The sequence below is a fragment of the Amaranthus tricolor genome, chromosome 1 (genome assembly GCF_026212465.1).
Source record: "Amaranthus tricolor cultivar Red isolate AtriRed21 chromosome 1, ASM2621246v1, whole genome shotgun sequence".
NCBI classification, from domain to species: domain Eukaryota; kingdom Viridiplantae; phylum Streptophyta; class Magnoliopsida; order Caryophyllales; family Amaranthaceae; genus Amaranthus; species Amaranthus tricolor.
Window position 1 is genome coordinate 7,258,962 of NC_080047.1, and position 25,636 is coordinate 7,284,597.

At 31.3% G+C, this 25,636-nt stretch overlaps 5 protein-coding genes across 5 annotated transcripts; 4 read left to right on the top strand and 1 right to left on the bottom strand.

The window, feature by feature from the left end:
• The first annotated feature begins 1,108 nt into the window (after positions 1-1,108).
• On the top strand, positions 1,109-5,020 carry LOC130828373 (mitochondrial import receptor subunit TOM6 homolog). The gene is made up of 2 exons (XM_057694340.1): positions 1,109-1,389; positions 4,814-5,020. Exon 1 carries the CDS (start codon positions 1,213-1,215, stop codon positions 1,369-1,371), a length of 159 nt encoding a protein of 52 aa, XP_057550323.1. The 5' UTR covers positions 1,109-1,212; the 3' UTR covers positions 1,372-1,389; positions 4,814-5,020.
• Positions 5,021-8,610: 3,590 nt separating this feature from the next.
• Positions 8,611-10,041, bottom strand: LOC130820880 (pentatricopeptide repeat-containing protein At2g15980). Its single transcript, XM_057686454.1, has one exon. The coding sequence runs from the start codon at positions 10,039-10,041 to the stop codon at positions 8,611-8,613; it is 1,431 nt and encodes a 476-aa protein (XP_057542437.1).
• A 2,029-nt stretch (positions 10,042-12,070) lies between these two features.
• Positions 12,071-12,763, top strand: LOC130820957 (uncharacterized). The gene is made up of 2 exons (XM_057686564.1): positions 12,071-12,475; positions 12,590-12,763. The coding sequence occupies exons 1-2, from the start codon at positions 12,071-12,073 to the stop codon at positions 12,761-12,763; spliced, it is 579 nt and encodes a 192-aa protein (XP_057542547.1).
• A 12-nt stretch (positions 12,764-12,775) lies between these two features.
• Positions 12,776-13,822, top strand: LOC130821039 (uncharacterized). The gene is made up of 3 exons (XM_057686676.1): positions 12,776-13,200; positions 13,303-13,363; positions 13,769-13,822. Exons 1-3 carry the CDS (start codon positions 12,776-12,778, stop codon positions 13,820-13,822), a joined length of 540 nt encoding a protein of 179 aa, XP_057542659.1.
• A 3,399-nt stretch (positions 13,823-17,221) lies between these two features.
• On the top strand, positions 17,222-20,818 carry LOC130828382 (protein VACUOLELESS GAMETOPHYTES). Its single transcript, XM_057694350.1, has 2 exons — positions 17,222-17,786; positions 19,782-20,818. Exons 1-2 carry the CDS (start codon positions 17,406-17,408, stop codon positions 20,169-20,171), a joined length of 771 nt encoding a protein of 256 aa, XP_057550333.1. The 5' UTR covers positions 17,222-17,405; the 3' UTR covers positions 20,172-20,818.
• Positions 20,819-25,636: the final 4,818 nt, after the last annotated feature.

Consider the following 25,636-nt stretch of genomic DNA (forward strand, 5'->3'; position numbering starts at 1 on the left):
ACGATAGAAATATTTATTTCATAAATGACAATTTAGAGGTTTTAAAGCAGCTATTTGTAAAAAATTTTTGAATGTGACTATAATTTTTTTTTATCCTTGTCACATATTAGAGCTTTCAGACATTTCCTGCTAGACTGCTAATTACTCGATAAACAACGAAGTAATTATTGAAACATCCTTGACTCTTATTGATTGTAATCGCAAAACATAAAGACATCGTAAATTGTCTCTTTTGAACAAAAATTGAGATTTCAAAATTATTTTTAGCTGTGAGAGTAATTATTGAAATTAATACCTTTTAATTAATGTTGGATTCAGATATAACAATTGCTTGTAAAAACCCTATCGTTGAGATGATTAACCGATAAGCGTGTACCATTATATACTCCTACTAGTTGATCCATATTTCTGAGCAGCATTATTGGAGCACCAACTTTTAACACTAATTCATGATTTGGAACTCCAGAGGCACATATTGTGCTTGGAAACTCAATTGAAAATGCATCATCGTTAGTACCATAATTATTATCAGTTTTGCTTATTGAATCAGAATTCAACTAAAACTTTTCCTCACCTAAAATGTGACGATACATATTCATTAATCTTATCAACAATCTCATTCGTTGATGTTAGTACTACCCTTTGATGAAAGTACGAAGTATGAATTGTACCCTCATAATTTTTTAAAGGGACAAATATATAATTGGGTGTACATCGCTGTTATTAACAGCAAACCAATATTCACTTTGATTTTTTGTTTTTCTTTTAAAAATCAACATCTGATAGTAAATGTCCTTGACTCTTATTACTCGTCATCGCAATACAAAAAGACATTGTAAATTGCATTCAACGAACAAACCTTGAGTCCTTGACTTATATTTGGACACCAAAATGCTTATTTTAGAAATTAAAATTACCAAAAAAACTTATTGTGGACTTTTAAAAAAAATATCATTTCATTCATTTTTTTTCTTATAACAACAGACCAGATTAATTTATGGACCGTATCATGGGCTATGTTAAGTTAGCCCAAAACTATATCCCAACTACAAGCCGAATTAAGGAATTTAAATAACATTCGGTTCAAGTCTACGGAATAAAAGTCTCATCAGATATTAGGGTTTATCATTTGAAGGTTTTGGCGAAAATCAATCGTTCTTGCAAACCCTAGAAAGAAAAGAAAGACAGAAAGAAAGAAAGAGAAGAGGAAAAATGTTTGGGGGAATGTTCCAGAGGAAGCCAAGCAAGGAAGAAGCCCTAAAGACGCTTAAGGGTCATGCTGCAATGTTCGGAGCTTTGGTAGCTGCTATTCGGGTCACTCCGTACATTCTCAAGTACTTCCAGAAAGATGAACTCACTTTGGAGCTTTGATTCTGCTCTTTATTTCGGGTATTTTTCGATTGTTGTTGCGTTATCCAGTACTTTGATTTACCGTTTTGGTTTGGATTAGATCATTGGATGTCAAGATTTGGGAATTTCTGTATTTTGCGGAAATTGGAAATGGTTAGATCTTATTCATTGTTGTTCAATGTAGATTGTAGTATGTAATTTGAATTGAAGTTGGAAGTACATTTTTAAGAAAAGATTCATACTTCTTCCATTGTTATTTAAGTCGACATTGAAGTACATTCGCCTGCGAATTAACACGATGGAGAAAATGTTGAAAATTTTCTAATATTTTTCATATTTGTATGGCGCATTGCCGTTAAGAAACAATCGGTGGGTATCAATATCAAGTAGAAGTTAATAGACTTGTTCTTTAAAATTAAGGGTGCGTGTAACAGAGAGTTATCAAATACGAAAAACATGCAATTTAAAATTCGAGAAAGTCTGTATTTTTAAAATGATTTTTCCTTAGTTATCGAGTTGTTGATTTGCTTACTTTGATATGATATCAAGATGGGATAATTTTTGAGCGAAATTATGGTAATATGACTAAAACTAAAGGCTGATTGTTGATGTGGTGACTTGCGTCTTTTGTTTGAGGTTTGAAATCTTTCTTGTAGAGATTTGGTTGCCATATTTTGTTGGTGTTAATCTATGGGTTTGAAGTTTGAACAGGAATTTCAAAACGTAAAATAGAGAGTATTCTTGAAAGGTTGGTGGGAATTTTGGTAATCATAAGCTGATGTGTTTATGGTATATCTTTCGATGTTGAATTCACTTTATTGCCTGAAATTTCAGGACTAGATATGAATGTGTAGTTATATAATCATCTTGAGGTTTAATATTAAGTCGAGTAAGCAATCTTATTTCCAACATGCCCTTTTTGATGGCATTTCTTGTGTTATCATATTATGTCCGTAGTCCATACTATACATTTCGTTTGAATTAGAATTTGGGAGGGAAATGAAAGGAAAGGGAAGAAAAAAAAAGAAGGGGAGAGAATTATAAGAGAAGTCTCGTTGTTTGTTTAGAAGGAAATGGGGGGAATAAGAAGAAAAATAGCATTGTCCTTTCAAAAATTTTCATGTTTGTAGAGATTTAATTATTAATAAAACTAAGAGCATTAACCCATTTAAATTTCTTCTTTTTAAATTCCTTCACACAAAGAAAATTTATCCCTCCTACTTCTTTCTCACTCTTTCCTCCAATTCCCTCTATCTTTCCCCCCCAATTTCCTGTAATCTATAGAATCGTTAGTGTTTTACGGTAGGCCTTCTTTTGGCCATGTAGGAATTCGTGTTGAAGGCAACTCTTTGCATGGTGTAAATTGCCCTTTTGTGGAGCGTTTAGCATGAACCCCATAACTAAACATCTTGGCGTTGCTTCAATCAAATCTTAAACTATGCATGCTTGGTAAAGTGAGAGTGTGTAGTTGCCAAGATGTTACTTTAAAAAATAAAAGAGCTGTCGAGAACCAAAAACCTCTAGACTAGCCATATTTCTTTATTTTCTTGTTTTCAACCAAAGGATTTGAAAAGCTTTTTCTATCTATGGTTCTAAGCCTTAAGGGTTTTTAAGTAACTGATGTGCTTGGGGTTTGATGTTTTCTTGTAGGGATTATCTATCTATAAGTTGAACCTTAAGTAAATGAAGCTATTGGAGCAAAAAGAAAACATCTAACCCTTATTTAGTCAACAAATAAGCTCTATATTTGGAACAAAATTTTTTTTATTTATAGTGTTAGATAGGATTGAATGGAAAAAGCACATGACTGATATTATTAGTATCAATGGTCTCACACGATGTTTCATTTTTGTTCAGAGCCAATCTCATATCTTAGAATTAAGGCTTTGACATCGTATTATTTTGTTGGTAATAATGATTATTTTACACATGTATACTATGTATAGTGTTCTTAATTTGAGTCAATACTTACATTAATTGTCATCTTCTTTCAATTTCGTTATGTATTGGTTTTCATCTTCTATATTTCAATCTTTTAACTTTTCAAAATTAGAGTTGCTGTTCCCTTTTAAAATTTCAACATGTGAATCAACTCTTTTCTCAAGTACTACATTTTCTAAGTTAGGTCCTGTGTCCAATTCTCACTTTGGCCTCCCATTCCTTTAGCATACTATTCAATTTTAAAAAAAGATTCAACATTCTTTTGTAGGCAATGAGATCTTTTTGCTTAAAAATATTCTCAACATCAAAGCCCATGCCTGATTCACATCTCGTCTTTTGTTTTTACCCTCTTTTCTTTTCTTTTGATGTACACTTCTTTTTCTAGAGCAAAAGCAGTTCTTGCAACAAAATCTTGTTCTTTTGGTTTGCTGTTTAGCATTTTTTGGGTTCGCTCCACTTAATATTAGTGTGCACTACTGGTTTTGCTGCGAAGGAGAATTAGTTGTGTGAACACATTTTCTATAAACATTTTATGCTGGTGAAATTTTGAATCTAATGCATCTAGTGGAAAGTGCAATGGAAAATCAAGTAACAAGGTTTAAACTGCTAAAATTCAAAATTATACGGATAAAAGAACTAGAGAGCCGAGTATGGAAATAAGGTTTCTCTAGGATGCTAGATTGTCTGATACTTGACACTGGTCCTTCAATAGGTGTGGGAAACTATAGAGTTTGAGAATAATTGAAGAGATTATTTAAGTGTTTGGTGATTGAGATTGGGTGTTTGAGAGAACTTGTACAGAGAAAGAGTAATTGTGGAAGAACCATAATGGGAATGCACAAATGATTCTCACAGTAATACCATTGGAAATGGATGATAGTGCTTATATTGAACCAAAAATAATATACTTATTGCTTTTTGCTTACTGTTGCTTAGTGCTTAGGAAACCGCTACCTTGCAAAACATTTTTATGGCCAACACTTATATCTTTAAAATTTCTCAACTATCTGAAAAACTAATGCCAAACAGTAGTGTCATTGGATACCACATACAAGCTCTTTTGTTACATCTTGAATGTTTCATTTCATGAGTTTCTCTGTTGTATGAATAATTAAGTAAAGACTCTTATGGAGGCTCATAGATATGATTGTTTTTAAGGAATGAAATGTGGCTGGCCTATCTTTTTTGTGGTGGGTGTGTGTTTGATTTAGACTTGGTGAGCCCGGGCTTCTGTTTGAGAACTTTTTCTAACAGTAAACTGTCTATCATTGATTTAACTTTTAACATTTCATATCCTGATAAATTATGCATCCAATAGGTTTTGATAAGGTTAGACAAATACTTTTAAGATATGGCCCTTGATTACAACCAAACACCCACTCTAATCTTCTGTTGTTTGTTCTCTTCTCCTTTCAAGGGACCCAACATGAATCATGATAAACGTTAATTAGATCCTGTATTAACATATTTCAATTATTAAGCATTATCAGCAGTTAACAGTAGTTTTCTGTTTGTGTTTCAGCAAAGCCAGGAGAGGTGTTAAGCTTCAAGGGAGATTTCATATAATTAGCTTTACCCAAGTTGTCGACATAATCGAAAGTATTTTATAAGCCCTACCATGTAGTTGGACTTGATTAGGCCAAAAATGATACTTCATTGGAGATAATGTTTTGGGAAATTTTTATCTACTGTTACTCTGCTAGTATTCCGAAGTGCAGATTTCATATAATTTTTTGAAGGCTTGACCATGACAGAGCTAATTATCCTGCCTGTCTGTGAATCCAAGTATTCATAGTTTAAAGGATGTACTGCATATATTTTGTGAGATATTGCAGAAGAAATTGCTAATTTGATCGTCCATATTAGGTCTATATTACCAGTGGGGTGGCTATATCCTTTAGGGGGTGTTAGGTGTTTTGGAAAAGTAAAGTCTCAAGTCCGTTTTTGTTTATGAAGGATAATAGGGAAATAATTTTAATTTAATCAAGGTCCCTTAGAAAAATGTTCTTAGGGTAATGTATATTTGTGATCGAGATTTCAATCCCAAATTATCGACTAAAAATCTAACATTACAAGCAAGACATTAGACTTTGATCGAGATTTTAATCCTAAAGTATTAAACTAAAAATCTAACATTACAAACAAGAAATTACGCTTTTTGAGCTCTAAAATCTCGTTCCAATTCTCAACTGAAAATCTTACAGATTCTATTCGTGTTTTGCATTTAATTGGTTAAGAAATAAACAATTTGGGAGGAGGATTGTTTAGTTCATGCCTTCAAGGTAAACTTATGAAAACTAGTTCACTTATTAAAAAAAAATTTTTGAACAATATTTGAAGGATAATAATATAATCTTAAAATTCAATTGAATTAAATTAGTTGATTTGTTTTTTATTTTTATATTATCTAATATATTTTTTTGACCCTTAATATTTTTAGTTGAATATAATTAAAACTTATAGCATATTTGGATTTTGGTACTATAAAAATAAGCAATGAAATAAATCTAATAAAATTTAATTTGAGTGTTTTTTTTTTCTTATAAGAACAAGTAAAATAGTATGACAGAGTTTGACTAATATCCAAACATCGGTGCGGATAACAGAGCCTTTTTCGGTTAAAGTTGGACTACATCAGGAATCGGCTCTAAACCCTTTCATTTTTACTGCTATTATGGAAGAAATTTCTAAATTTATTTGGGAGACGGTACCGTGGTGCATGCTATTCGCTGACAACATAGTGCTTAGAAACTAGAGAGGAGGTTAGTAATAAATTGGATGAGTGGAGGGAAGCTTTAGAAGGTAAAGGGTTGCGCATTAGTCGTACGAAGATCGAGTATTTGTGCTGTGACTTTAGTGGGACAACACCGGTAGGTGAATCAGAGGTGTCCATTGATGAAGCAGTTGTTAAGAGTATGACTAAGTACAAGTATTTAGGATCGATCATCCAAAGGATGGGGAGATTGACGGAGATGTAAATCATCGTATACAAGCGGGTTAGCTCAAGTGGCGAGTAGCCACCGCGATGCTATGTGATAGGAAATTCCCAAGCAAGTTAAAAGGAAAATTCTACCGGACGACAATCAGACCTGCTTTGCTATATGGAACCGAATATTGGCCTGTAAAAAAGATTTTTGAACATAGAATGAAAGTTACAGAAATGCGTATGCGGAGGTGGATGTGTGGACATACATTGATAAATCGAATTAGGAACCAAGAGTTTAGGAACAAATTAGGGGTAGCCCCTATGTTTGAAAAAATGCGCGAAAGTAGATTAAGGTGGTTTGGACATGTGGAAAAAGACTTTCGCCGCCCCTGTGAGAAGAGTAGAAAGCATTATAGTAGCGGGTAAGAGAAGTCGAGGAAGACCCAAGAAAACTTGAGATGAGCAAATAAAAATTGACTTACATGATTTAAACCTCTTTGAGGGCCTGACTAGGGATAGGGGTAGTTGGAGGCGTCATATCCATGTTTTAGACTTCTGATGTCCTCTTAGTTTATCTTTCAGTGTTCTTGCCATCTTGCTTCTCTCGTTTCTTTATTATTAGTTTATCTTTCAGTGTTCTTGCCATCTTGCTTCTCTATTTCCATATTAATAGTTTTTGTTTTCTTTTTTGTAGTTGGTTCTACTAATTTATTTTATTTATATGTATTTATTTTATTTATATGTATTTAATTTATATTTCCGGTGTAACTACGTCTTCTTATCTTTCTTGAGCCGGGGAAATCCTTTGGCCGCGCTCTCCTTTATCGGTATGAGTTGCCGCCGTGCTTCCCTCCCAGACCCTGTTCATAGTTTTTTTTCAATGACGAGATACACTGGGTAGGATGAAGATGATGATGATGAACAAGAAAAAAAATAGTCGTAATATTTATTGATAATTACCGTCCTTCCCTCCCCAAACCCTGTTCATAGTTTTTTTTATGAGCGGGATACACTGGGTAAGATGAAGATGATGATGATGAATAAGAAAAAAAAATAGTCGTAATATTTCTTGATAATTAGTGATTGTTGGCAAATAAATTTTAACTAAATACTCTTTTTGTTTCTTTTAATTTGTACCACTTTTCATTTTAATTTGTTTCTTTTATTTTGCATCATTTTTCTTTTTGGCAATAGTACCACTTTCTTTCGTTTAATCTTATTCACAAACTTATTATTTCTCTCTATTTTAATCACTCATTTCGATCATTCACTTATTTTTTGGTCTTATTTTCCGATTCAATTCCTTTTCCACTAATTTTGGGTGCATTTTATAGGGATGGAAGGAGTATAATTATTTATGTGTTCTTAAGAGTTCTATAAAAAAATAGTTAAAACTTTAAAGTTAGACTAGAAAAAAAAATTCATAAATTATTATTTTATGTCTCCCATTTGATTAGACACATTTGTCAGTATATTATTTCTATTATTAATATATTTATTTATGCTTAATTAAAAATTATAATAAATTAATATTAATAATCTTAAGATGAATCAACAAATATCCTACATAACTATGTTATAGCTTGTAAATTAACAATATAATATCACTTAAGACTAATTAGTAAATAATGTTAAAAGTCAAATGAAACACTTAAGCTGAATAAAAGGGTGTAAAAATTTTTGAATGGTGAAAACCACTTGCATGTTTATTCAACCTTTGTAAGAGGCACCATAAGCCAATCTTCCCTGTCCCCTGAAAGGCTGAAACCACTGGACCAAGCAATGTTTGGGATTTTTTCGGTGTATGTTTGACACTGCTGCCGAGTGCCGACTGTGCCAAGCCATCGTTTGAATAGTGTAGAAATTTATTTGTCTCTTGAAGCAAAAACCTGCCTATATTGATGAACAGCTTAGAAGTTTATTTGTGCCGACTGCCGACTAACTTAACGGGAAAACAACTTAGGTGAACAAATCCTTGTACTGATACACTCTTGACAGCACAGATTGTCACTTCACTTGTACAGTTATACTCGTACTAGACTAAGAGCAACCCTGCAAGGTATTGCATCCAAGGAGCAGTTGGGTCGTAAAGCAAAACATGACAAATTTCCTGCCTATTTTGATGGATAGCTGCAAATACTCTGAAAAAGAAACCATATGTTGCTTCAAGTACTCTAATTGCTAATCAGGGGTCTTTCTCGGGCCGAAAGACTCTTTGGCCATATCCTCCTTTATGGGTATGAGTTGTCGTCTTCCGTTCCTCCCCAGACCCTGATCATACATACCTAGATACCATGATGAAGAACCAGGGGATCTTCAATTTGTATTTTTGTGACAGTATCAATCAGTATACTGAAATTCATGCAATTTCAGCCCTAAATCCCACAATCAGATCAAGTTTCCTTCATCTCCTTCCTCAGGCTTTCCACTACATCTTGGTTTCCTAGCTTTATATAACCATCAATAAAAGCACCATATATCTGTGAATTGGGACTCAACCCTTTTCCTGCCATATGTGCCTGAAGCTTCAATGCCTCATCAATCTTCCCCTCATCACACAAACCCTTCATCAGTAACTCATAACTCGACTCTTTCGCAACAAAACCAGCATTTTTCATGGCAACCCCAAAAAACTCTAAAGCTTCTAAAACCGATTTCTTAGAACAATGAACCGCAACCAATGAATCGACAATCGAACTATCCGACTCAAATCCTTTCCTACACATATCATTATACAACAGCATTGCAGAATCTGCATCACCAGCTAAACAATAACCATGTATAAGATGTTTATAAGTAACACAACTACCCTTAATGCCCTCCATTTCCATTTCTCTGTAAAGCTCCTCCCCCTTTTGAACCTTACCCATTCTACAATACCCACCAATTAATGTATTATAACCAACAATATCAGGATTCAAGCCCTTCAATTTCAGCTCTTCCCATACTTTTTCAGCCTTTCCTATATCAGCTTCTTCACAATAAGCTTCCATTAAAATGCTAAAACTGTAAGAGTCAGGCTCACATTTGGATTTGATCATCTCAATCCAAACTTCCTCCACCATGTCAAGAAACCCGTTTCGATGAAATGACAACATCAAATCATTGAAAATATGCACTTTTGGTACTAATTTACGTTTAACCTTATCATTACAAGTAAATAACTCTTTATACAAATCATATCCAAAGAAACACCCTTTAATTCTCAAACCAGTTGAAATTAAATCAGTGTAAGTACTAACATTAAGATAAAATTCTCTAGATTGCAACATTCTAACAATGTCAATACATGGGTCTAATTTATTCATTTCTAATAAAGATTTAATCAACAAATCAAACACAAAAGGGGCAGAATCACATACCCTATAGGTTTCAACCAAGACCCTGAAAAGTTTACAATTTTTACCAGATAAAAGTTTGGATTCATCAATATCCGCAAAGTCGAATTTCTTAATTGTTGATTTAATAAGCGATTTTGCACGGGATTTGAGGCGTGCACGGGCTAATATGTGGATTATGGTGGCGTAAGAGAGAAGGGAGGCGGAGGAAGAAAAATGGCGGGTGTTAAAGAGGAAGAAGTTGAGAGATAAATGGGGATTATTGCGGATTTTGAGAAGAATTTGGGAAGTTTGTGAAGGAGTGAAGCCATGTGGGTACAGAGAGAGAAGGGCAGACCACCGCGATTTTGAGCGTTGGTGGGTTAGGATTGATACGGCGGCGGATACGGCGGTGTTATCCGGAGATTGAGAAGAGGAAGAAAAGGAAGAACATGGGAGGAGTGTGGTGGCGCGTGGACACACACGCTTGAAGATTGATATTGACATTTGGTGAAGTGACTAGAGAACTAACTAAAACATTTGCTCTTATAAATGGCCATCACACAAGTAGAGTTTTTTTCAAAATCATTCTATTAGCATTAATGCACTTTACCATCAAACCAAGCTACAACATTTGCTTTAATTAAACAATCAAAAACTCAAATATTATCAACAAATTGATTTTAATAAGTAATGATAACAATCAAAAGACACATAAACAACTAACTCAAAAAAAAAAAAAAAAAGACAAACAACCTGCGAATCGGAAAAGCAGAAGTCAAACATTGAATTCGTCTAGGGTTATTGGAGAAAGGAGAACATAGATTGGGGATCGTGATAAAATACGTGAATAAAATTATTTTTTGATAGAGTATGTGATAGAGTATGCCATATTATTTGCCATTATACATGCCATGTGCAATCGATTATATAAAGGTGGATTGGAATGTGTTCACAAGAAAAATAAAACGTGTTCAAATAGACCTCGCCCCATTGCAGAACTCTATTAGATTTGCTATGATGTTTCATGAACAACTTTTACATTATAAATATAGCAAAATTAATAGTAAATAATTAAGAGCAAGTAATACTAATATAAAATATTCTCCACTATTTTAATGCATCACAATTGTATTTCTGTATAACTAAAAGAGCAGTGAAAATATAAAATTTTTTTAGGTTATCTCGATACTCAAATTTTAAATTTAGGGTTGGCCATGGGCAAGGGCAAGACGGGCCTACGCCTAGGGCTCACTAAAAAAAATTATAATTTATCTTTAAGAAGATTTGAACCCAAACCAATTGTGTGAAAGATAAGATTATTAACCATTATGTTAAACCATAATTTTTGTCTTAAATACAATGTTTAATGATTTTAAACATGTATAATTGCAATAATTATAATATAGTGTGCACAATTGGACATATATGAAATTTAAGTGGACTTTAAGTCATTAAACATTAGCTAATTTTCCTAATAAGTACTTTTTAACTTTTTTGTGAGTTTTTTTCTACAATTATAATTCTCATAAATATATGAATTTTTTTTTTTATATTTTCAAGTTGTTTCCTTTTTATATTGCTTTGCTTATTTGTGTATTTGATTAATTTCATTTGAGTTAATTTTATTTTTATTGGTGCGTAGATCCAATGTTATAGATATATAATTTTTTAATCTGTGTTTATACTTTCTTTATTATTTTAGTTATATTTCATTGTGACATTTTTTATCATAAAGTTACAAGTAAAACAAAATAGAAAAAATTTATCGCGAGGGCCCATAATTTAAGTTTCGCCTTGGACCCTTAAAATCTCAGGGTCGGCCCTGTTTAAATTGATAGGTTTAGTTTCATAATAGTCCGATGTAATCTATTATATTGTAAGTATTATGAGAAATAAATTAATTTTATATAATCATAATATAGTTAACATTCATTATTAAATATCTCTCCCTGATACAAAGAGCCCGGGGCTGGATGGATACAATAGCAAGTTCTATAAGGCCTCTTGGTCTATTATTGGTACCGATGTAGTTGAGGCAATTCAATTTTTCAGAAATGGGAAGCTTCTTCAGGCTTGGAACACTACTGCTGTTCACCTCATTCTCAAGGTCCCTAACCCTAACAACCCAGGTGACTATAGACCAATTGCGTGCTGTCATACTCTATATGAATGCATTACTAAACTAATTTGTAGCAGACTCAAATTGGTTCTTGGTCATATTATTAGTCCCTCCCAGGGTGTCTTTGTGGAGGGGCGCAACATTATGCATAATATTCTACTGTGCCAGGATATCGTGAAGCAACATGGTCGGAAACACTGCCCACCTAGTAGTTTGTTGAAGATTGATTTGAGAAAGGCCTATGATACTTTGGAGTGAGTTTTTATTAAAGATATGCTGATCTCTCTTAATTTTCCTTCTCATTTCATTAAAATTGTTATGACTTGTATTAGCACAGCTCAATTCTCTTTGATTCTAAATGGAAGCCCCATGCCTTTATTTAAATCAAAGAGAGGAATTAGATAAGGAAATCCTATGTCCCCTTTGATCTTTGATCTTTGTATGGAGTATCTTTCTAGATTACTTAAGGCTGCTGGGGATCATGCGAATTTCAAATTTCATCCAAGGTGCAATAGACTCAAATTGAACCACTTGTGTTTTGCAGATAATTTTATGATTTTTTGTCGGGGTGAGTTGGCTTCTGTTCGTATTCTTCTAGATCATCTAGAGATTTTTGCGAAATCCTCTGGTTTGGTTGCCAACTCTTCAAAATCTGATGTGTGTCTTGCAGGTATCGCTACCTCTTTGAAACAGCATATTGTAGATTCTTGTAATATTCCTTTGGGTTTTATGCCTTTTCGCTATTCGGGGGTTCTGCTCTCGTCCAAACGTCTTTCTGCAGTTGAGTGTGAACGTCTTGCTACGAATATGACTTCTAAGGTCAGATCTTGGCATGCTAGGAATCTTTCTTATGCAACTAGACTTCAACTTGTTTCTTCTATTTTGATGAATATTACAAACTTTTGATGCCAAATCTTTGTGTTGCCTAAGAAGGTGTTAAAGCAGGTGAATGGAATCTTTCGAGCATACCTTTGGCATGGGAAAACTAACTCTGATGTTCCTGGAAATATGAATTGGACTAGGGTTCGTACTCCAAAGAAGGTGGGTGGTTTGTGTATTCGTAATCTAAAAGTTTGGAATCTGGTTGCTGTGGGTAAACTTGTGTGACATATATCTTCTATGAGTGACTCCGTGTGGGTCAGATGGGTGCATGGTATTTACACAAAGGGTGGAAATTGGAGGGACTTTAATGTTCCAATAACTTTAAGTTGGGCTTTTAAGAAAATATGCAAGATTAAAGATAGGCTTGATCAATGGGTGCATAACGGATCTTATTCCATTCAGGAAGTTTATCATGGGCTCTTAGGGGCTGGGCAACCAGTAAATTGGGCGAGTTTTGTATGGAATAGAAGTTCTATTCCTAAAGCTAGATTTATATTATGGCTAGCTGTGAATGACAGATTGAAGTCTAGGGACAAGTTGTTTGCATTAGGGCTTATCTCAACTGACGTTTGTCCATTATGTGGTTTGATATCAGAATCTAATACTCATCTCTTCTTTGCTTGTATCTATAGCCTTCAATGTCTTCGAGACATTTTGACATGGTTGGATTTTAGGATGTTTAGTGATTCCCTTGCTGATTTTGCATCTTAGAAGTGGAAGTTTGGTACAGCTAAAAGAAAGATTGCTACTATTGCACTATGCAGTCTTACGTATGAGGTTTGGAGTGCTCGGAATGATTCTATTTGGAATTTCAAAGTTCCTAAGGTAAATAGGGTAACTCGCCAGGTGAAACTTGCAGTCAAGAGTAGAGTTTTGCATATTCCAATCAAAGGTGTCAATGTACAACGCCCTTGGATTAGGAATCTCTTGATTACGAGTAACTAGTTTTTTCTGTATAGTTAATCACTTTTGTCATTCTTTGGCGTTCTGCCTCCCCTTATGCACGTGAAGAGTGAAAGATGGGAAACCCTTCCTAGAAGGTGTGCCTACCTTTCATGCTGATGCAAATTAGGGAGACGGTTCTCTTGTTAGTGGTACTCTTTGTACTGTTTTGTTCTAGATTAATGAAATTTTTTTCTTTCTCCAAAAAAATATCTCACCGATAAGTAGTTGATAGTATCTTGCGAAATCTTCATGCATGCATTATAATACTATCAATTCTGATCTTAGAAAACATTTGAAAAACTTGCTATGAAACTGCAAGCGAGGGCAAAAGGACGATAAGTAAATATTTACTTTCAAGTGCGATGCTATTTCTTAATATGTATGATTCAATAAAGTTCAACATGTAAATCTTGTATTGTTTGTCCATAGATTAAAATAACTTTTCAATTAAAGTAACTAACTTTGTTAAGTTTGAATTATTTTTGGTTAAAGTTGTTATGTACTTGCTAATTTTTATCTCTGATGTAGGTTTCGTATAATTCTTTATTAATGAATTAGGTATTATTAAAAAAAAAAAAAAATTAACCCTTTGAGAAAAAGAGTCAAACATATCATATCCAAAACATTATATCCATTAATTTCAATTGACTATTATGACTAATTCTTCAATGTTCTAGATGTATGTAACCTTACATTATATGGACATTCTAAAATCTAAACCAATATAATTTATGGTGTAGAATGAATCAAGATGAAATGGGTAAAGGAATCACCGTGATAGACTACCATTATTTTGTACCTATACATTGATACATGTAACCATTATCCTTGGAATTTTCCCATCGTATGCATTTAAATGTTTCATGGCATCAAGCATCAAGCATCAAAGACACAAGAATTCCAATTCTGTATTATTGAATTTTCTCAACTTTTGTTGGTTCTTAAGAAAATTGAATACACTTCCTTAGTTTATCTGTCCAACAAATTTTGCCCCAACGATATAACTAGTGAGAAAATTAAGAAAAATAGGTAAAAATTATATTTGATGGGAATATGAAAGAAATATGGAGTAGATAAGATAAAAAAGTAAGTTAAATGTGTGAATGTATATTACAAATTAAAGAATATATATATATATATCTAAAAATAAAAATGAGATAAATTTACTGAGACAGACTAAAATAAATTGTATGGTAAATTTGGTGGTAGAATGGGAGTAAATGGGCATGATTGAACCATTGTTTGGAATGATGCTTGTAGGTGATCATCATATTGTTTGTCGGTGTGTGACTTCTACCTTATGTATGGGAACATCATATAATTACAAAAAGAATCGAATCAGTTTTATTTTAAATTATTTCATCACTAAATTGGATAATTAACTGAACTTAAAAGCGTATTAATACTATCAGTATTTTATACATATTCTCCAAATGTAATTTGATTCTGTATAAATGATTTCAAGTAACACGCTGATCAATTTAATTATGATGTCTTTGTTAAAATTTGCTCTCTCTATCCACATGGGATTGCAACATGGCATATAGCACAAAGTAAAAAGAGATTAAGTGTGGTATCCTTTAAATTATATAAATGATATCAAATGAGAAATAAAATATACGAATGAAAATTAAAAAAATTAGTAAAAACATTTTCATAAAAAAAATTATAACAAAGTAAAAACAACGATTAATTAGAATAGAAAGCAATTCTAAAGGGAGAAAAGGTCTATTTCATTAGTTACATATAGACAAAATATGATTTAATAAGACCAATAAACTCAATAAAATAAAAAAAGCCAAAACGACCCCAAAATTTAGGAACTAACAAAAAGCATTTAATATAGATATTCATAATGTACATTGTTTATATTATAGGTTGAACAATTTTTTTTTTGGCAAATCTCGGTAAAGCTTGATTTTAGTACTTATAATAGGGCCAGACATAACTAGTATAGGATAAGCCGAACACTCACCTTTACATTTAAACTGAACCAACTAGACTAATATATATTGACTAACATATATTTATGTTATATGTTACATAATTCAATATAAATGACATTTAATTGATCAGATGATTCAGACCATGATCTAGACTGGTCCGAGCCTAGATTCTCTGAGCGTAGTTGACTAGCTATTAAGACCTTGTTTAATTATACAATGGCATCTTTGATTTTACCTAATCTTAGCATCTTTAAAATTATCCTAGATCAAGATATTAACTTTGCTTGGTACATGAAAAACTGAAATACATGATCAGTTATTTACGATGATGATCGTTAGATTCGAAATAATATGTTGATGTTGACGAGTAACTTTGTTCCTAGCATCTAGTCCTTCCACGTAGCGATACCTTGCTTGGTTATACGGCTTAAGATGATCAAACTAAGAAAAATCATACCATTTTTTGTGGGGTAAGAATTTGTATCCATTTAGATAAGGTTAATAAAACTTGCAATACTCTTTTTTTAGATGCATCATGACCCACAAACTCTTACTAGTCAATATTCCCTTCTCCATATTTGAGATCGTATTATTGAAAGACAGTCTTTCACAAAAGTACGTGGCTCTTAGTAAATTGAGTAGTTTAATACTCCTATTATGCGTAATTTTATTATAAATTTCAAAATTATATATGTAGTAGCATAGTGTTGAACAATAAGGTTCAAACAGGAATGAGTTAGTGTATCATTGATTTTGTTGGGGTTAACTGCTATAAATGCATTCAATATACCTCAAATTATTGTATCCTTAAGAATTAGTCATTGATATGTAAATACTCTCTAGCCTAAATATATAGTAAATACATACCCTTAGAGAGATCTCCTTTCTCTATTGTATTTTTTCATTTTTCATTATCATAATCATATTGAGTACATCCCGCTCGGGAAAGTTATTATCAGAGTCTGAAGATAGATGAAAAACGAATGACCATATACCCTTATCCAAAGAGATAAAAAGTTGCCGTTAAAGAGACTCTTGACTCAATAAAGACCTGCAAAAGAAAACAAAAACCTTAAAACAGACAGTAGATCAAATAAATAGTAAAACAAGACAAGACACATATAAAAACTAATGACTAACCAAAATATAGAAATCCAATCCTACAAGCACAAACAAATCATGGCAAAGAACAACTATGTATTTTATTTTTTCAATGTTAGTTCTCAAATGAGTTTGTAAATTTCATTGTTACTTCACGCAGTTAAGCCGTTCTAAGCTGTTCTTTCTAACTTATGATAATAAGTTAATAAAATTTTGATAAATTCAGTTTAATTCAAATGTGTTCTTTAATTTCACTACTTAAGAATTTTTAAATTGATGACTATTTAGTTTTACTTTTCTCGAATGCCATGTAATTGGAATCAAAAGCTCAATTTCAAAAGAGAACCAAAAAAGAAAAATAAAGTAAAATTATATTCTTCTTTTAGGCTACTTGATATGAAATTCTATGCTCTCTGTCTCTTCTCTGACTCAAAGAGATTCCTATGTACATTCATAATTCCCCTAACCCATCACAAACATAGGAGCACTAGCGGATCCAAAAAAAAGAAGCGAAGTCAAAATAATAATAAAATAAGTAAAACGTACTTATGGGCTTCAAACCCTGGCCACTCATATAGAAAAAAAAAAAATACACTAACCAATTTATTTAGGGTATAATTACATATACTATTTGATTTTATTTTGGATTTAAGTAATGTTAACTGACCTCAATAACTATACACTAAATCCGCCCATGCATAGGAGCACAACACCATGGAATTCCATATTTTTATACCAATTAGCTTCAATCACAAGCTAAAATCTACCCCAATTTTACAAGTCATCCTATTATTCTCAAAATAATATTCAACTTACTATAAATATTTATATACTTGTATGAATGAAAATTCAAAACATATAAAAAATTTTAGGCCATGAAATACAATGAGATATCTCATTTTAGTCACCCACGACATAATCTCAAAATTGAATATACAGAAGTACCCTTTAACTGTGATGGGTGCAAAGAAATAGGCATAGGAACATGCTACAAATGCAATTTATGTGATTATGATCTTCATATGCACTGTGCAATTCCTAGTCCTACAATCTACCATCCTTTCTACCCCAAATGTGCCTTTGTGTTTATGTCACGGCCTCCTGGGAACGTGCCTCGCTATTGCAACGCCTGCGAAAGGGCTGTTTCGGGGTTTTTGTACCATTGTAACTCATGTGGCTTTGATCTCCATCCTTGTTGTGCTAAGCTTCCTACAATGTTGGATGATGGGGAGATCAAGTTGTATCTTTATAGGAAGGTATGTAGTTTGTGTTTGTACCTATTTTAATTCTTATTATAGAATCTTTTTGTTCGAGTTTCTCCTAGATAAGGCAAACAAAAAGATTCTATTTTTTAAAATGATCACAATCTTCATTATATGCTATATATCACGCTCATAATAGTTAAAACAAAATCTAAGAAAGATTTAATGATAGTAGAATATAGCCTCATCAAAGTGATAAAGAGGTTACAAAATCAATAATACTCTGATAATAACATACAAATAGAAACAAAATATCCACAAGTTCTCCATTAGACAAATAAACACAAAAAAGCACTAAAACACACTTGAGTGCACCCATTTTAAGTACAATATATGGTGCACATAACTCTTCATAATGTTTTTTTTCCTACTTTATCCCAATTATGCAATTTGATGTTTACTAAGAATTGGGCTATATGAACATGAAAGGGTTGTACAATTTCAATAGAAAATTTTCATAACACAAATAATGAAGGAAGTTGGTGATTTCGAAAGAAAAAAATAAACAAATAAAAATATACATGTATTTTAAGTTGTTTCTGAAATTTTGAGGATCTACTTCCTTAATTTTCCTTATTGGTGTATGCACAAGAATTATTTTATTTAGCTAAGGAGAAAGAAATTTTTACATAATTTTTAGTGAATTTATACTAGTTAAAATATATTTAAATAAGGTTACAAAAACTTGCAATACTCTCCTTTTCTAGATGCATCATGACCCACAAACTCTCACTAGTCATTACAGATGGGTAAACGATAAATAACCACTAAAAAGTAAATAGAGTGGTTTAATAATAATTTTTATACTATTATAATGCGTGATATTATTATAAATTTCTAAATTAATATATGTAGTAGCATATTGCATTGTTGATCTATAAGATTCAAGGAGCAACGTTGGTGAGTATGATGTTGTTTAATTTGCCCCTAAAAAATTATTATATTTTTTATTTTAGTTGATTTAATTTAAATAAAATTTTTATTTTGAGGTAGTGTTTATCATTTTCTTTAATTAATGTTTATCCACAAATTTTCTATTATATACTCTCACATTTAATTCTACTGACACAATATATTTGTGCCAACTCCTTAGCATAAGTGTAATAGACTAATAGTAATATTGCATGACTATGGAGTGTTTGGTTCATGGTTTTTTGATTAGCTTTTTGGTTGGTTTTTGACTTTTGTCATGTTGATTAGTTAAACAATCAAAAAAAGTTTGGTAAATGGCTTTTAATAAGCCAAAATATTAAGCTACTCCAGTTAGCTTTTTTGGTTGATTTTTTGCTTATTGACTCACTTTTTCTTTGACACACAGTAAACAGTTAAGACCTAAATTTATAAAACATTTTCATATATAGCCGACTTTTTCAGCTAGCTTAAAAAGTCAACAAAAACAACCAACATTTTTAATTGGTCAAACAAACCAACTAAAAAAGTTAACAACCTATACAAAAACAACCAATTACCGAGTATGTACAAGTGCATGAAGGAACTTGGCATGTGAATGAATGAATGCACAACCCCGCTTGATAAAGGGTGATCAAATTGCACAACCCCGCTCAATAAAGGGTGAACAAAATTGTGATGGATAAGGGTTTCCGTACAAACAACCTACCTTAAATACAATAAAAAATCTTTTTATTGTAAATAAATCTTCTTTTTACCATATTAAGCATGTTTTTCAACTTTTACTCGAGGAGCTTTATCTATTATTGACTTATAATTGGCTAATAATGACATTGTAATTGCAGGCATGGGCGGAGCCATAGGGCCGGGATGGCCTTGACGGTTTATTTTTTTATGTTTGGCTGACCTACATAGTTATTGATTATATACCGAATGTATAACAATTAGAGTTATAAAAACTTATAAATGCTTTATAGTTCAGGTTTTCTTAGTAGCAAATTATATGTCTAGCATTTTTTAAAAAATAACTTTACTTTTGATACAATAATGTCTTTCTTGTCACCTTATCCCTTATTGCAGGTGAGTGCACCATGTGAAAGATGCGGAAGAAAAGGACGAAGTTGGAGCTATAGAACATCAGATAAGAAGTATAATCTACATGTAGCATGTGTTAAAGATATACTGATGGAGAGCTGGCAAGACATATTGTACTACGGGCACGGACCTAGCCGTACGATTACTCGTGGTGGGACTAGGCCAATTGAACAAGTTCCTGGCCTAAAAGGGGCCTTACTACAAACACATAGTCATAGGTATAATACCAGTAGTTCTTCAAAGAGTAAGGGATCTTCTAAGGTTCTAAAATGCTGTGAGATGGCTGGAATGACATTACAGTTTGTTATTTCTGCTGTTCTTGGTGATCCCACTACTTTAATTGCTGGGGTCATTGGCTCCTTCTTGTCTAGATAGCTCCATTGGACGGCTCGGCCATACTTTGATGTCTTAATACTCATAAAATAGAGTTGTTTGAAATGTGAGTTTTACAAGTGAATATATAATTAAGTCCTAGCTCGTTTCGCGTAACAATTTATTTTTAATTATTACATTTTTAATTATGGGTCTTTGGTAGTTGTCTTTTATATTAGCTTTTTAGTTTATTTTTAGTTTATTTTTACTTTTGGTTTGTGGGTTGGTTAAACAGTCAACAAAAGTGTTTGATAAACGGCTTTTAAACTAGCTGAAAAGCTGAATTTTAAGCCAAAATCAAAAAGCTACTCCAGTTAGCTTTTTATGTTGGCTTTTGGCTTGTGGACCCACTTTTTCTATAATAAACAGCCAACAGCCAGTGTCTAAATTTACCAAACATCTTCATAAACAGCTGGCTTTTTAGCTAGCTTAAAAGCCAACAAAAACAGCCAATATTTTCAGCTGATTAAACAAGCCAACTAAAAAAGCCAGCAACCAATAATTAATAGAGAATTGCCAAACACTCATATATGTGAGGTTGAATACATGTGTTGTGTGTGTGAAGTGGTATATATACAGTTGTCTAATCAATGTCACATTCAAAAAATTTGTTAAGTGAAGACTAATACAATTGTTAGAAAAAAATTGGGATTATTTTGCACCTTTTACTACTCCTAGTAATTTGGCATATTTACAAATTTAATAAGTAAAAATTTATAATTTTTAAAATTTAAATGTTGTCAAATTACCGATTGTTCATTATGTGATTAGCTCGGCTGGTGTGTCGAATGCTTGCTTGGTTGATAACACATGAAATAATCCAAATTTTGATAGGATAAAGAAGACCTTTTAGGAAAATAATAATTTGCTAGATTTGATTAATGGATCAGTATTTAACACGTATTTAAATATAAATTACTCCCTCCGTTCTTTTAAGTTTTTCCACTTTACTATAACGGATAGTTTTAGAAGTTCTTCCACTTTAGAATACTTTCTATTTTTAGAAAGTTTTTATTTCACTTTTATCCCTTAAAACCCCATTTTCTTTTAGTGTACCTCTAATCTTTTATTTATAATTATTTTTTTCTCATATTTTCAATACAATCATTACTTCATACTACTATTTAATTAAAATAATACCCACTACAACCAAAGATTCTCTTAATCTTAATATGTGTGAAAAACCTAAAGTGGAAGAACTTAAAAGAATTGAGGGAGTAACAAATTATTTAACGTTAAATGTATAAATATATATTATCTCTCATAACTTTTTTTATAGATCAACTTATAAGGTTAAGCTAATGATTGAGACTATACAATTCATTTTATACCTATTATATCCTAAAATACGAGAATGCTTAGATTGAGCGGTTTCTGCCTCAAAATAATAATACAAAATAAATAACTTTATATCTGACAATACCTAACATTTTATTTGAAAAAAGAGTGGGTACATAAAATTTCAACATTATGGTATTATTCTCGATCAAAAATATTCTAGACAATCCAAATATAATAATTTACATATAATTAAATATAATCTAATCATATTGGGTTCATACAATAAAGTGACCGGAACTCACAAACTCTTGTCTAAAATTAAATGTTATATGCCATGCATATTATGATAGTATACCATTATAGGAGTACGTAGTAGAGATTTGATAAAATAAGTGGTGCACAACTACAATTATGTAGGGTATTGACAGCTATAAGACCCAATAATTAACGACTTATTAATTAAATTTGATATAGTCTCCCATGGGAATTAATTAATATACGTACTAGTTGTATATTTATTGTTTATTATATACTCATTATATATATATATATGTATAGGAGTATAGAAGTATGATCAAATAAAAAGGATTTCAAAATAAGAAGGATGAGAAGAATTTTTGTTTGATTTTATTTTGTTATTATATATAAAAAATGATACTATGTTATGAAATAAAAATATTATAAAAATTTATGTCATAGTTATTTTTCAGTGTAACATAGTTACTTTTACAATTATGTGTTTTTGGCTCAATCGTAATCATAAATTTTTTTATTTTAGTAAAATCAAAAATATAGCTTACCCTTTTTATTTTCAACACCCTTCTCATTGAATTGCTCTCCTAGAAGTATGAGTATACGTATTATATACCCTTGAGTAAGTAATATTTCTATCATCTCAATAGACAATACTTTGGGATATTGAAGTATTATGGGAATTCCGAGGAAAATTATTCATTGTATTCCTTCATTTCATATCTTATCCTCCTTGTCAAGTTGTAAATTGTAAGGGCCACATATTGACTTTTTGATCATTATTTTAAAAACATTATTATAAATATAAAAAATGAAATTAAAATCAAAGAATCACTCTATGTGTCTACTCTCTAGCCATGCATGTATTATTGTTCTTGACCAATTTTACATATGGTACCAAAAATAAACAAAAATATATCCTTTTATTTTTTTAAACGTTAGAATTTGATTTTTGGAGACTATTCATCATTCACTCTTAATGTTATGTTTTATTTCTAATTTATAAGTTCAAACAGTCAATTAAGATCTTGTTTCATTCGTTCCAATTAATATTTAGTTTTTATAATTTTTAAATATACACAACTAGAGATATTAAGGATAAAATTAGTACATAGATATAGATGTCCAAACTAAATGGGACGTTTCAAAAAAAACGGAGAGCGTATAAAATATTGATTTAGATTTACAGAAGCGCCAATCAGTATATATATAAATTTTATTTTGGTGTAGATTAAACACAATTTTTTATAAAATAATCTGAAGATTAGGAAGCAAAGTTTTCAAAACGTTAATATGAAGTGTTGAGAACGAATTTTCCGAAACAAAATTAGTGAGAAGTTTCCAATTTATGGTAACTAGATTCTTCACTAATACTGTTTTAAAATACTTTTAACGTTACTTTTAACGTTTGACTTTTCATGCAGTTTAATATATTAATTCAATTCTTAATATCTCTAATGTATAATAAAAATTATAAAAATTTGATATCAATAACCTTTCTTGACTATATTTTAACTTATAGATGAAAAATTAATCACAAAATAAAGGTGATAAATAAATAGTAAAATATTTTTAATGTTGCAACTAATTTAAAATGAAGGAAGTAAAAAATAAATGTATACTATGAGAATTTTAGATTTTGAATTATATGGAAAATTAAAAGAGAATTAAAATGTATCAATTAAATTAAATAAAGCGTGCAGTACTAACTATTGTCTAAAAATAGTAATTAAGTAAAGTGACTGAGATAGATCAAAATAGCAATGGATGCTAACTGAGTGAGACGGAGGGAGTATTGAAAAATGAATTGTTGAATACTAATAGCTGAACGTTGTTAATTCCAAGCTCATGATCACCAATTCAAGGGTGAATACAGAAAAAATTTATTACCTGGACAAATATTATATGTTCTCTTATTGGCATGGTTTAATTAGTTGGAAACACTTAAATTAAAGTGCTTAGGAAGTTATGAGTTCGAAAATTGATATCAGTTTAACAAACTACTTTATTTTTCATGACCCGGGTTGTGGCCCATGCCTGCCCGAATCTAGATAGCCTCTGAATTCACTATTAGCTTGTAGTTGCTACTTAATCGTATTCCAGATACTACGAATTAAGGAATTAAATCTAATCACTAGGATTGGTTGATTACAATATAAAAATGTGGTTAAATCTTAATTAAATCTAATCTACCCATCCCTTAATCATAGCAGCTAGCGTCTTGCAGCAGCTCCTTGATCATGACTTTTCTCCGTTAAGAGAAAAGGTCAGCTCTGCTTGTGTGTGAGCTTGACTTTGACCAGAGGGCTGAGGCTGAACTGAGTGACTTTCCTTTCATTTGAATCTTTTATTGATCTCTAGCTATTTTCAAAATGCATTTGCTTCAATATAATTAATAGCCCGAAGGATAGTAGGCAAAAGGTTGACAAATATGAAGTACTTCTACAAGTACATTGCTACCAAATAAAGCTGTTAGGGCGGAATACGATTCATCCGGTTTGAAAAAGAGCGTGTTTGGACAACGTTTTTTTTTTAAAATAAATTAAGATCAAGGGGTAATACTTGCTAGCGACACCAAAAAATACCTGCGGGCATACCCGTATGTCCCCTTAGGTTAATATATTAATTAGTAAATAATATTTCTATTATTTTTAAGTTGCTCTAGTTTACTTATCTACTTTCTACATACCCATTAAATAATAATTACCCAACTTAGTTTAATACTGCTATCAGTTTAATACTCCGTAGTAAGATGATGATAATCGATAATTGCATTGCTTTGGTTAAATCATCCAACATAATGTTTACATTTATGTAATTTGAGTACTTTGAGACTTTTTATTATTTTATATATTTGAATTATTTTGGACAATGAATTATATTTTTAATTTTTATTGAATGACCATTTACCAACGGTTTCCGCTTGCTAAGAAAATGGACGGTAGCCAAAAAAAATCCCACAAGCAGGCAACAGATAGAATTTTAAGGAATTATAATCCGATCCGCTATCCGTTTAAGTGCGCACATGAACAACTCTACTACCAAATGATAACCACTTGGCACTTGTATAGTCGTATAATGGTGGATAATAGTCAATAGACCTCTCAAACCGGTGGGGAATTGGTTTTAAACGGGTCATTTTTTTATGAAGTTAATTTCATTGTATCATGTTAATTTTAGATTGATTATTTTCGATTTCCATAATTTTGTTATCAGTCTATTTAGGTAAACCCAAAAGTTCTTGAGCTTTAAGAAAATATTTTTTCATTCACTAATTGTTTTTCCAAAGAATTAATATAATTTTTTTCTTGTTTTTGAAATTCTTGTAATTATATAAGAACAATATCTCGTTTTTGAAGCTTCAATAAAGAAATAATAACTCCTAATATAAGAATTGAGCGAAAAATAAACTGATGATGTTGTATACTGGAATAATTGAGAAAACCGGTCAAAACGGGTAGTTTGTCATAATAATTTTAATTATATTATTTTCGATGGGGTTAGTTTTAGATTACAGGTCAAAATTTACGAATTATAACCTACTTATTTAGTTGAATTTGATTTAGGATAAAAATTGACATTTTTATAGATCAGTGATAAGATCCTCAAATTTTCTCACTCAATTTTAAAAACTTTTTCTGATTCTCATGTTTTTAAAATTCGACAATCATATAATTTTCCAAAAAAAAAACTTTACTTCTTTCATTTTTAAGGTTGCTAATCTTGCTTTTAAAATTTCTAAAAAAAACTCACAACAATCAATGTTTTTATGCAGTTCAATATTCATTTTTGACCTAAAATTTTAAATTAAACACAATTAAAAAATTTATGATGATTTGATATTTAGAAATTTAAAGCAAATCAAATAATACATTAAATGATTTTTTTTTGTGTAATATATATTAAAGGATATTATGTAATGAACAGTTATTATT

Bases quoted from the DNA above. Each gene is read 5' to 3' on its own strand.
- LOC130828373 (XM_057694340.1), top strand. From the start codon at position 1,213: ATGTTTGGGGGAATGTTCCAGAGGAAGCCAAGCAAGGAAGAAGCCCTA.
- LOC130820880 (XM_057686454.1), bottom strand. From the start codon at position 10,041: ATGTCAATATCAATCTTCAAGCGTGTGTGTCCACGCGCCACCACACTC.
- LOC130820957 (XM_057686564.1), top strand. From the start codon at position 12,071: ATGTCCCCTTTGATCTTTGATCTTTGTATGGAGTATCTTTCTAGATTA. The intron at 12,476-12,589 runs GTCAGATCTTGG...TTGCCTAAGAAG, and splicing joins CTACGAATATGACTTCTAAG to GTGTTAAAGCAGGTGAATGG.
- LOC130821039 (XM_057686676.1), top strand. From the start codon at position 12,776: ATGAGTGACTCCGTGTGGGTCAGATGGGTGCATGGTATTTACACAAAG. The intron at 13,201-13,302 runs GTTGGATTTTAG...TGCACTATGCAG, and splicing joins CTTCGAGACATTTTGACATG to TCTTACGTATGAGGTTTGGA. The intron at 13,364-13,768 runs GTAAATAGGGTA...TTCTGATCTTAG, and splicing joins GGAATTTCAAAGTTCCTAAG to AAAACATTTGAAAAACTTGC.
- LOC130828382 (XM_057694350.1), top strand. From the start codon at position 17,406: ATGAAATACAATGAGATATCTCATTTTAGTCACCCACGACATAATCTC. The intron at 17,787-19,781 runs GTATGTAGTTTG...CCCTTATTGCAG, and splicing joins AGTTGTATCTTTATAGGAAG to GTGAGTGCACCATGTGAAAG.